Below are 13,549 nucleotides of genomic sequence, written 5' to 3'. Positions count from 1 at the left end.
AGATCAAACAATGAGTAAAACTAGCACATTAATCCCCAATTGCCTTACCCATAGCCTTTTAGTAACAGGCACTGATACCCTTACCCAAGCCTCACATTTACAAACATTGATTTCAAATATCACTTTAATCTCATATACTTTTTCTTGTTTATATCGGACCACAAGTAGCAAACTGCTCGCCAGTTGGTCGAAATCAGATTTCGATGAATAACGAAATCAAATTACATTTACTTAAATTGTGTTTTTTTATTATTTTAATTAATATACTTTTTTAACAATAATTAATATACTTTTAAGAACTATAAAATAATAATTTAAATTATCAGAAAAATACATTTTGATAATTCTCTTCTTATTTGTCTGAAAAGAATGACGTGATATTTGAATTGAATAGTTAATATTTCATTTAACCTCTCAATTATAGTTAGACATTCTTATATTTTTCAATGTTTTCATTTAATAATTTCAAATTTTTAAAAAATCACATTTTTTAATATATTTTATTAAAATTAGAATTATATAAAATTTTGTACAAATCATCTAGTTTTTTAAATTTTTAAAATTCACCCCAAAAATCTAAATGACAATAAGATCAACTGTTACAATCCAATCAAATAATATAAAATGCAAACCAAATAATATTAACAAATGCTTAATTAAGCCCAAACCTGGCCATATTAAGCTGAACATGATGCAACTTCCAGTTATTCAGATTCTCGCTGATGGTAAATGGAAAGCCATTTTAAATAAATACATTACAGTAGCACCTTCCAAATTTGAAGAAGATGCCAAGATTTAGAATTTGATTACTTGTTTTGGTTGACTCCCATGTTTCCCTATTGCCTTCTCCAATGCAGTGCCAAAATTGTCAAATGGAACCAACTCCATCCTATCGGGAAAAAAGGTGCACAAATCAGTTTAACATACCAAATAATCGAATAACATACCGGAAAGCAAGATCGAGTTAGGGGTGTAAAAAGTTGACCCGACCTGTAAAACTGACTGAAACTGACTCGAGTTAAAACTATTTTTGACCTGTGTTGTGACGATCCGAAATCAACTTGAGTCGGAACTGGTGTTGACCTGAACCCGAGTTGGACCTGTAAATTGTAGATCTGAACCCGACCTGCATCCGACCTGAACCCGAATTGAACCGAAAATATGATACCCGAACCCGAACTGCATCCGACTGATATGAACCCGAACTCGAGATTGACCTGGTAAATAACTGGTATTACCCGACCTGTTTTCAACTTGACTTGTTATGAACCTGACCTGTAATTGACTCAACCTGTGAATGATCCGACATGTTGTTAAGTGATATAATATTATCCTGACTTATAAGTGAAGTTACAATTAATATAATTATATTATTTTAAATTTATAATAAACTTATGATAATTAAATTATTATGATAATTAAATTAATATGATTACTTTTTGAAATTTTATCATAAATTATTATGATAATCAAAATAATATGATTACTTTTTTGAAATTTAATTTTATATTATTTATAATTTAAATATTATAAATTTAATTTTTATGTTAATTCCAATTCATAAATTTCTTTATATTTCTTATATTATAAATTTTATTTAAAATCACTAAACTAAATTTAAATATTATCTTATTAAACTAGCTTTTATTAAATTATATTAACTAAGTTAAAATATTCATAAATCTAATTTACATTTAATGTAAAAATTGAATAATAATTTAAGTAAACTTAACTTGATATTTTAAAATCAAAATATATTAATTGAAATATACTTATTAATTATTAAAAACTTGAATAACATTATAATACTAAATAAATATTTATAAATGAAGGTAATTTTATTACACTTGAAAACACTAAAATTACAATAAAATTAACTAAACAAAATAAATGTATGTTGAAATAAATGCTCTCAGATCTTATAGCTAATGTTTACAATGCTAAAAGCCTAACTATACTACCAGATCATCATCAAGCATATACCTAAATGATGCCAACATGTTTAATTATGGACAACTTTCTAGCTTTAAAAGAACATAATTAAACATGAGTAACTATTTAGATAAGAATTTATAAGGTTCTAAAATTGATTTAAGTCAGACCAACAACAATTTACAAGGCATCAGTGAGTAATAGACAGCAGCAACCGACAAGCATCAATGTACCAATTCAACAAGCATCATCAATGTACCAATTCAGCAAGCATCATCAATGTACCAATTCAGCAAGCATCGTTGCATCGATTCAGCAAGCATCCTACATTAAGAAAACATACAATCAGTAGTAAAGCCAAAGGGAATTCGATGGCCAACAATGCCAAACATTTTCGACTTTACCGAAACCCTTACAGATATCAAGTAGAAACAAGCAATATCAAAAACAAGCAATAACAAAAAGGAAATTCAAAAACAAAACCAACAAGTTGAGAATTATTGAACGAAGCTAGAATCTCAAATCAAAATTGTTCAACAAAGAAAGCGAACTCCAGGCACTGCAACAGACAAGGGCAGCTGCCGAGTAACATAGATATGAAGCAACAATTCACAGCCGTCTTCCACGTCTACCACCCTTTCTTCGGGTACTGTCAGTTGGAATAGGGGTAACATCCTCTACGGTAAAGAAAACGCTAAATGTCAGTTTACAAGAATTGAAACGAATCGACGTGATAAAGTGAGAGAAAAAAGATGATAGAACTGTACCTATGCGACCAATTTTCATGCCAGAACGTGCTAGAGCTCTAAGTACAGACTGGGCACCAGGACCAGGTGTTTTTGTCTTGTTACCTCCTGTAGCTCAGAGCTTTATATGAAGGGCAGTAATACCCAATTCCTGCAGATAGAAAAAATGAATACAAATATTTTCACTGCACTTAACAGTATATTTCACAAGAATTTCCAGGGTAAGCTAATAAAACCTTGCAGCGTTGAGAAACATCTTGTGCTGCAAGCATGACTGCATAAGGGGATGACTCATCTCTATCGGCTTTCACCTTCATACCACCTATGGAATAAATAAGTTGAAGAATTACTCCCCGCTAAAATAACTCTAGACCGGCACATGAACATGAAAGTATGTTGCACAGCTTAATTAATAATTCATAGAGTTCCAAATGCATTTTGAATTATTAGTCAGTGTACGTTGGAAAATCATTGGAGTTAGGCAGTTGACAAAACAAATTCAAAAATGGCAACAAACGTTCTCAGCGTAAAACCTTACCTGTGATGCGAACCATGGTTTCCCTTCCCGACAAATCAGTCACATGCTGTAAATTCAGTGATGGCACTTTAAACATAAAGAACAAGGGGAAAAAAAAAGAAGACCAATGTAAACAGAGCCAGATAGCTTACTATGAATGTGTCGTTAAATGAAGCAAAAATATGAGCCACACCAAAAACATGCTCGCCTTCTCGTACGGCAGGCCCAAGGGTAGTGTTATCTTCCTTCGGCTCTCGGACCTTTCTCCTCGACTACCAGATACCACAAATCCATGAATTACTTGGATATGCTATCTAAACCTAGATCAATAAATATGTCTTATACTAGTAAAACTAAACAAAAAAGCCCCAATGTTCCAATTCAATCTCAAAATCACCTTCAGCAAGAAATGCAATATTAAATCTAATACAATTAGAGAATGACTCTAATTCGTAATTTAAAGAAGTAAAAGGAAATTCACAGAGTTCATTATATTTTTACATTTGAACTGGAAAATCCCACTTTTTGTTCAATTTAATGTACCAAAAACATGATCCTTTTTTTCTCAGCTACAAAACAAAATTTAGCTTAACGAGGAAAAATCGTAATAGATGTAAAGAGATGCTTACCATGGCTTGTTAAATTAGGGTTTTCTTAGAGCGCTTTTACTGAGGACGATTCTAGAACCACAACCGCTCTGAGCTAGGGCACTCGCCTACAAGGGGAAGCTCGCGATCGTCACTCTGGAAATCAAACTTGAAGATCTCGAGATTCGTTGATGGACTGAAGGATAGATCCACGGCCCCATCCATCGTCCCAGCCGCCATGTACGGCGCATCCGGCGCCAGTGCCACGGACGCCGATCTATTCACCCCTTTTATACACGCCATTCGAATAAACGCAAGTTTTACAGTTCCCTATCCCCAAAATGCCTATCAATTCTTTTCTGTAGATACAGTAAGAAATAAACAAAGATCGAATAACAATTATGAATTAAGAGCGCGAATAGATATAATTTGGATGAAAACGATGAGAAAACCCGCGTTGGAGAAAAGGGAGGGAGATTTTTTCTGGGACTCAAGCGAGGAGAAAACCCGCGTATTTTTTAACTTCATTTAATATTGTAGCGTTGTCTCTTAGTTTTAAATTTATTCTATTTAGTCCAAATTTAATGATGTAATATATTAATTTAAGCTTCATATTTCAACTTTTTTTAAATTTAATCCAAATTTAATGTTACAATTTATTAATTTAAGCTTCATATTTAAAATTTGTTCAATTTGATCTTATATATTTTCTAATTCTTTCAATTAATATATATGTTTATATTAATAAATTAATATATAGTTTATATATACTATATAGTTTATATATACTAATGAACTATATAATATATAGTTTGTATATACCATATACTATATAGGTTATATATACTAATGAACTATAATATATAGTTTATATATACTATATAGTTTATATATACTAATGAACTATATAATATATAGTTTATATATACTAATGAACTATATATAATGTATAGTTTATATATACCATATAGTCAATATATGTTATATAGTTTATATATACTAATAAACTATGTAATGTATAGTTTAGGGTTTAGGATTTTTATATATAGTTCATATGTAAATTATACTATATAGTATATATAGTTTATATATATAATATATAGTATATAAATATAAACTATAGTATATATATATAGGTCATATGTAAACTATATAGTATATAAATATCAACTATAGTATATATATATAGGTCATATGTAAACTATATAGTTTATATATATAGTTCATATGTAAACTATAGTTTATATGTAAATATTAACTATAGTTTATATGTAAACTATAGTTAGTATATAAACTATATAGTTTATATGTAAACTATAGTTCATATATAAATATCAACCTTATATATATATTTATATATATAGTTCATATGTAAACTATAGTTCATATATAGTATATATATAAATAGTATATAATATATAAATATAGTATAAATATAATATATATAAATATAATATAATATATAAATATATATATATATTTATATAATATAAAATATATATATATATATATATACATATAATTTTATACATATTTATAATATATAAATATAAATTGTATAGTTTATATATAATTCATATATAATTTATATATAAACTATGTAGTTTCTTATAGTTAAATAGTTAATGTATAAACTATATAGTATTATAGTTTATACATGGTATATATAGTTTATACTTTATACATAATATATATATATATAAACTATATAGTTTTTATATATAATACATATACTTTATATATAAACTATATAGTTTATATTATATATATATCTATATTAGTTGTTTTAATTTTTTTCTCTCAACTTACTACTTATTTTTATTTATTAATTGGCCCATAACTTTTTAAATGAGTATAATTTAGTACATTTTTGTATTAATTTCAATCTCAAAATTTAAAATTATTTCGATTTGATCCCTTTTGTGTTGTTTAATATATTTAAATTTTTATTTGTAATTTCATATTTGTTCAATTTAGTCCTCCAAATTTTATTTGCACCTGAAATTGACTCATATTTATTACTTATTTCTATTTTTAAATTGGCCTATAACTTTTTAAATGGGTATAATTTAGTACTTTTTTGTATTAATTTCAACCTCAAAATTTAAAATTATTTCTATTTGATCCCTTTTGTGTTGTTTAATATATTTAAAATTTTATTTGTAATTTCATATTTTTTCAATTTAGTCCTCCAAATTTTATTTGCATATGAAATTGACCCATACTTATTACTTATTTCTATTTTTAAATTGGCCCATAACTTTTTAAATGGGTATAATTTAGTACTTTTTTATATTAATTTCAACATCACAATTTAAAATTATTTCGATTTGATCCCTCATCAATGTGTGTTATTTAATTTATTTAAATTTTTATTTGTAATTTCATATTTGTTCAATTTAGTCCTCCAAATTTTATTTGCATATGAAATTGATCCATACTTATTACTTAATTCTATTTTTTAATTGGCCCATAACTTTTTAAATGGGTATAATTTAGTATTTTTTTGTATTAATTTCAACCTCACAATTTAAAATTATTTCGATTTGATCCCTCATCAATGTGTGTTGTTTAATTTATTTAAATTTTTATTTGTAATTTCATATTTGTTCAATTTAATTCTTAAATTTGTATTTTTCATAAAATTGAACCATGATTATTTATATTCTTAGTAATTTACTCTAAATCATATACAATTACAAATTACAATTCAACGTTCGCGAAAGACGAAAATAATTAATCAAAAAATAAAAATTAACCTAATTTAAACTCAATCTGTATCTGATAGAGATCCGACTTGAATTTTATCTGCCAATGATGTGACTTGATCTGAACGAGATCCGCCTGAAGTCCATCCGAACCTGAATTAACCTGTTTTTTAACTGCTTCGGACCTGAATTGTTTTGACCTGAACTGGAAACGATTCAAACTAAAAATGACCTGACCTGAACCCGATCTGGATCTGGTGTCAAATCAACCTGAAAATAACCCGAACTGATTTGACCTGACCTGAGCCCGATCTGGATCTGGTGTCAAATTTACCTGACTTGACATGTATCTGATTTTACCCGACCTGCCAGGATCCGACTGAAACTTAAACGATTACCCGATTTTACAACCCTAGATCGAGTATAAGAAGATCGTACGTACTCATATTTCAACTTCCCCTCTTGTGCCAGGCGTAGAAGGTAATCGAGCATATCTCTGTGCTCTTTTGCTTTATCGGCACCTAACCATTTCTGTAGCCAGAATCCTCTCAAGGAAAGGTCCTGCAAATGGATAGGAGAACATGTGCTATTTTTCATAATTCGGAGGCCACCTTTTTTATTTTTTGTGAAAAAGGCTAATCCTTCATTACCTTGAAAATGAAGTGCGAAGTTGGTACGGTGATAGGCTTTTTGGACATTCCGCCATATGTTACCATAGTTCCTTCCTGCCTGAAAATTTGCATTCCCATGTTGGTTAGATTCTTACTACAAGAAAAATGTCCAAGGTCCTCAATGATTTATGCAGGGTGGTTGTCCGACCTTAAGAACCTGAGAACCAAAGAAGCGACATTTCCACCAACACTCAGATCAGAGATTTTTATTATTTCGTTGGCATGTATAAGCCAAACATATTTGACAGTCGACCGGACGATCTATCTAGAAAACTTGACTCAACCTAAGCTCTAATACCAACAAATGTAACACCCTCGACCCGTACCCGACCCGTACCCGACCTGGATACGATTATGAGGTGTCACATTGACTTTTCAATAGTTAAACTCTTTGAAAATCCGACTAAAATTTAACAATGAAAACAAATACTTAATATTTTTACTTAACCTTAATAAAACATAGTTACAAGACATATCAGAGCATTTACGATTTAACATTTATAATACATGCTAATAAAATTTCAAATAACAAAATCACATACTATTCAAATCATTCTGATATGATATTCATCAAAGATATGTTGTCATGTCCTTGCTTACTCTGTTGGCTTCTCTGAACCTATGTGTGAAAACACTCACACGTTAAGTTTTTGACTTAGTGAGGCATAATTGAGTAAAATAAAACATTAACCATTTTCTTAACATTTCAGGAGAACATTTAATACGAAAAACAAGATACATTCCCTATATATATATATACTGTTATTCACTGATCAATTCGTATTAATTTGTTTAAAGAGCCCAACGCATATCACTGAAAACTCAAGGTATGCGAGTACTTTGAGGTTGTGCACTATAATTGCAGTCGAAACTGACGCATAGAATTTGCACCGAAGTGCCACATAAATTTGTCCCGACGGACCGCGTAGAATTGTCCCGAAGGACCACATAGAATTGTCCCGAGAGTCTGCGTTGAACCCTGGACTCTTGGCATGCCAATTATACCTCTAATTCTCATAGCACATACTTTGGGCTTTAACCATATAAGTGCTCACATAACATTATTGAAATTGTCATTTATTCACGTAGAACATATACGCATAATATTTCACATAGCATTATTCAAATTAACGTTTATTCACATAAAACATATACGCATAGCAATGAAATCAAAACAGTGCTTTTTGAAATATGATTTATGTAAAACCATAAAATTTTATATAAATACTATTCAAAATTCTATTTTAGTTAATAATCCTTGGAAGTTAACTTATCAGAAGTCTTCTTCCCTTGTATTAATACATTAAAGTAGTATGCACTCACCTTTGCCTCAGTTAAGTCGTAAACAAAACCCTTTTCACTTTCACTCAATATATTTCTACATCAATTCGTTCAACACATGCTTTCGATTGAATCTAGACGTTAACATAACCAAGATGAATACTGGAGCTCAAATAAATTGTTAACCAATCAGCATTTACATAAATAAATAAAACACCTAATTTGAAATTTCAAACTAAACAATATCGATACTCTACACCTAGTACCAATACTTCCCTTCTATGATACCTATACTTACTTCAATATCGATACCCAAATTGCATTATGGAATGTCCTCTTCAATTACAGTATCGATACCTTACTATGGTATTGATACCCCAATATCGATACTACCTCTTCAGTATCGATTATGTTCATCCGATTCATATAGTATCGATACTGTTCTTCTAGTATCGATACCCTTGCCCAGAATTCACTTATTTCATTTCTAATTTGACCCAAAACTCATCTAAATCTCATACTTCTAACTCCATTTATGCCCTTAAACTCAATAATCACAACCAACTTATATCAATTAAATTCCCTTTAACATCCAAAATTTTCACTAGAACACTTAAAACTAAAAATCAACCCTATTCTTCAAACTTATATCCAATCCTTTCCAATACTTCAAATAACTTATCCAGACCTTTGACAAGTCAAATATACCTTTAAAATCCAAATACTAACTAAATTTCATCAACTCCCTAAAAACCCATTTTACCAAATTATCATTAACTCATCATTCTCATAGTTTTTAATCATCTTTAAGCTTTCTTAAGTTTCTATACTACCCAAAAATATCAAAACCAACTTAAAAAATAAAAGAAACAACCAATTTTACGATTACTCACCTTAGCATGGAGGTTCATGGTGAAAAAAAGGAAAAAGAGAAGACGAAGAGAAAAGTTCTAGGCATTTCTTTCCTTTTCTTCACATGTTATATAACCTTAAAATGAATTTTAAATTCATTTCATGTCAAAAGACCATTTTGCCTTTCTATTATTCAATCTTTGATAATTAATCCTAAACAAAAATTTCCAACTCAATCCTTGAATATTTCAGTTTATCAAAATCAAACCACTAAATTTTGAATTCTTATACTTTAGTCACTGACCTGATGTTTGGGATATTATAATTACAAAAATTTCCAAATCAATCCTTGAACATTTCAATTAATCAAAATCAAACCACTAAATTTTAAATTCTTACACTTTAGTAACTGACCTGATGTTTGGGATATTGCACACCAGCTGATATTACACTTACTATCAACATGCCAAAAGTCGTCCCCTTTCAGAACATATGCACGGACCCAAGCCACCTAAAGAGAGCCTTCACTAGCAAGCAAGTCCCTAATAAGTTGTATTATACACGCCCTATTCTAGCAAGAAACATCCTTAAGACCCAAACCACCTTCAAACTTCAAGGAACAAACTCGCTACCAACCAACCTTTACAACCCCAACACTAGAATCATGCCCCTTCCAAAAGCACCTCATACATAATTGATTGATTATCTTAATCACAACCAAGGAAAGAATTAACTACCTACACCAAAAGTTAGCAATGCCCATCAGCGCCAATCTGATAAGTTGAAGCCTTCCAGCATAACTCAACTTCCTGTTCCCCCAAAGCCTTAACATGTCTTTGATCTTGTCCACAAGAGGCAAACAACCCCTCTCAGTGAACTTACGGGTCACCAGAAGGATATCCAGGTAACAAACCGTCAAATTTCCAAGTTTAAACCCAGATACTCTGCGAATAGACCCCAATTAATTCACAGGAACACCCGACGAGAATAAATCACTTTTAGTTGCATTAATCTTGAGCCCTGACATCAAATAAAAACAATTCAATATACATTGAACCCCCACGACCGAGTCCAAAGTACCTTTGCAAAATACTAACAAATAATCTGTAAAGCTCAAATGTGTGAGTCTAACATTCTTACACTTCGGATGGAACTGAAACACACCCGCAAAGGAAACCAAATCAAGAATACGAGACAACACATTCATAGCAATGACAAACACATAAGGGGAAAGGGGTCCCTTTGCCTGATGCATATATCACCTTTGAAATAACCTACCAAACTACCATTGAAAGCGATGGAAAACGAGGAAAAGTAAGACAAGCCCTAATCCACCCTCTAAACACCTCTGGTAACCCCATAGAATCTAACACATTTAAGATGAAATCCCAACTCAACGAGTCGAACACCTTTTGCAAGTCAACCTTAAGAGCCACCTAGGGAGAGAGAAACTTCTTACCATACCCCCTAACCACCTCATGAGCCAACAGGGTGTTTTTCATAATAGACCGACGCTTGACAAAAGCAGTCTGATTAGCAGAAATCATTTCAGGGAAGTAGCAAGCCAACCTATCAACCAAAACCTGAGTAACAGTTTTATAAATCACTAAGCAACAAGAAATGGGTTGATAGTCCTTTTCCATATTCAAGTTCGAAGATTTAGGAATCAATAAAATGGTGGTCAAATTAAACGCAATATTTATTGAGGAAGAAATGAAAAAAATATTTAATAGCCTCCAAGAAGTCATCCCCAACAATAGACCAAGCCACCTTGAAAAAATAGGGAGTTAAATCATCAGGTGGAGGGGATTTATTATTCCCCTGACCAAACATAGCAGCCCAAATCTCCTCCGTTGAAACCCCTCGGTTTAAAGCCTCAGCAGCCCCATCAGGCAGAGAGTACTGAATAATACTATAAAGAGTGGCAACATCACACCCTTGAACACAGAATCACGAGCACCATTAAGAGAGGTAAAGAAATTGCAAATCTCAGCAGACATATCACCAAAAGACTCAAGCTTATTCCCTTGATCATACCAAAGAGCCCGGATAGTATTAATCTTATGCCTAGCTGTAAGAGCTGAATGAAAGAAATTGGTAGATTGATCCCCTTCTTGCAACCATCTGACCTTAGCCTTCTTCTTGTAAAACTGAGCATCCACCCTTTCAAACTCATACAAATCATCTTACAAAACTCGCTCATGAACAACATCAACATTACTGCCAGAAAGATTTGAACTATGTAACTCTTCTAATTGAATCTTCTTCGCATGCACCCTTGAGGATATATCCTCGAAATGAACTTTATTAAAGGCCCTCAAACAACCTTTAAGCCTTTTTATCTTCAAGAAATGAACATAAAGAGGGCTTTTACTCGAGACAGGTTCCATCCATGAATGCTCAACTACAACCAAGAAAAAAGAATGTTCAACCTAAAAGTTAAAAAAACTTGAATGGCTTTGGCCGGTACGCCTGACATTCTTTATCAAACCAAACAACAGTTGGGTAGTGGTCTGAGGCACCTGGAGCCTGGTACTCAACAAACGAATCACGAAACACATACATCCAAGGGAAATTAACAAGCACTTTATCAAGCTTCTTAGCCAAGAAAACACTTTCTTGCTTGTTGGACCAAGTATACAAAGGCTCGAAAGAAGGATGATCAACCAACGAAAGATCCTCCAAGCAGTCTTGAATGTCCCTCATATCAGACATGTCACGGAAATCCATTACATCAAAATCAAAAGACCCCTAAGATCCAAGAGTGACATTAAAATCACCCCATATAATATAGGGAGCTGAATCCGCCAAATCAACCACAACATGAAGTTGCTGCCAAAGAAGCCTATAAGTTCCCCCACATTACTACCATAGACAACAGTGATGAAGAATTTTACAATATTCATAACACCACTAATAGTAGTAGACTGATCAGCAATATTGCACAAATGACCCTTGTCTAATAAGAAATCATTCGAACAACATAACCAATTAGTAAATTGAGAATCAAAGATTTCCTACTTATTGCTAACCTTTACCCTGGTTTTCATAAAACATACAATATCGACATTCAACTTATTCAACCTATGAACAACTTTTTGTTGTTTAAGAGGGCTATTTAACCCCCTTAAATTCAAAAAACAAATTATCATTGAGAGGAATGTAAAGACCCAACACTAACAGAGGGAGAAGTCCCCTTTCCATTCTTTTTAACTTTGATCAATGCCTCTTTTTTATTCTTTAAATCATTTAAAAGCTGAGCCACCCCAGCAGTAGCAACCCTAGGCTTCTTATGTTGGATATCTTGCAAAAACACCTCAGGATTAATTTGATTCAGCACAACAAACTTGGTTTTCGAACTCACAAGTTGTGTTTTCACAGCAGCTCTATTTTTCTTCTTTAAACTCTAGCTATTAGTTGAAAAAGGTGGGAAATCAGCCTCAGCAACCGAATTACCACAAACACTGCCTAGATCAACTAAGCAAGCCATATGAACAGACCCAAAAAGGGGAATTGAAGTTCGACCACCATCAAGTTCGACCACCGTGCCCTCATATACAATCTCCTTATCTTTTCCATCACTTCCTAAGGACATGGAAATAGAGTTCAAATCAAGAGAAACATTCAAACCAGAACTACCAGATGGTTCAGATTTCTTTGGCAAACATGCCTGCATTTCTTTACCACCCTGTAGAGATAACGATTTGTTCAAATGAGAAAATGTACTACACTGACTACACCTAGCAGGGAAGCTAAGGAATCTCGACCCCAATAGACACTGAAACACCATCCCTACGAACTACTTTAACAGTCTCAGACAAATTAAAATCAGGAGCTAATTGTATACATACCTTTGCATAAGCATAATGTTGACGCGAGGCAATGATATTATATATATAGATAGGCCTTCCCAACGCACTCGCGATGTTGCTTAGCCCATTTTGGGTAAACAACTCGAGGGGCACTCGAGATAATTGAACCCAAACTGGAAGACGATAGAGCTAAAATTCTAATTTCTTTAAACTAGGTTCCCACTTTCTCAGAATAATTGGGACATTTTGGACATGCCACGAACCATTCTCCAAGACCTAATCCTTAGCAGTGTCATTTAGGAATTGGAAAACAAACATATTATCTCAGGCAAGCTTTACTCCAACTTCCCTTATTTTACCTCAAAGAGTAGAGACTACTTTCTGGAGCAAACTCAATTCGGAGGTCGAACAAGGAATTGGGCCACCAATGAATACCTCCAAAT

At 32.1% G+C, this 13,549-nt stretch overlaps 1 protein-coding gene and 1 pseudogene across 1 annotated transcript; both read right to left on the bottom strand.

The window, feature by feature from the left end:
* Window positions 1–708: 708 nt before the first annotated feature.
* LOC120118988 (enoyl-[acyl-carrier-protein] reductase, mitochondrial-like) lies at window positions 709–7,344 on the bottom strand. The gene is made up of 4 exons (XM_039138903.1): window positions 7,310–7,344; window positions 7,141–7,219; window positions 6,933–7,051; window positions 709–889 (listed from the first exon to the last, which is right to left on the bottom strand). Exons 2-4 carry the CDS (start codon window positions 7,204–7,206, stop codon window positions 796–798), a joined length of 279 nt encoding a protein of 92 aa, XP_038994834.1. The 5' UTR covers window positions 7,207–7,219; window positions 7,310–7,344; the 3' UTR covers window positions 709–795.
* Window positions 2,501–3,927, bottom strand: LOC120118983 (annotated as a pseudogene).
* Window positions 7,345–13,549: the final 6,205 nt, after the last annotated feature.

Source organism: Hibiscus syriacus, unplaced genomic scaffold (genome assembly GCF_006381635.1).
Source record: "Hibiscus syriacus cultivar Baekdansim isolate YM2019G1 unplaced genomic scaffold, ASM638163v2 tig00000991_pilon, whole genome shotgun sequence".
NCBI classification, from domain to species: Eukaryota; Viridiplantae; Streptophyta; class Magnoliopsida; order Malvales; family Malvaceae; genus Hibiscus; species Hibiscus syriacus.
This window is presented reverse-complemented; position numbering and strand designations above follow the sequence as displayed.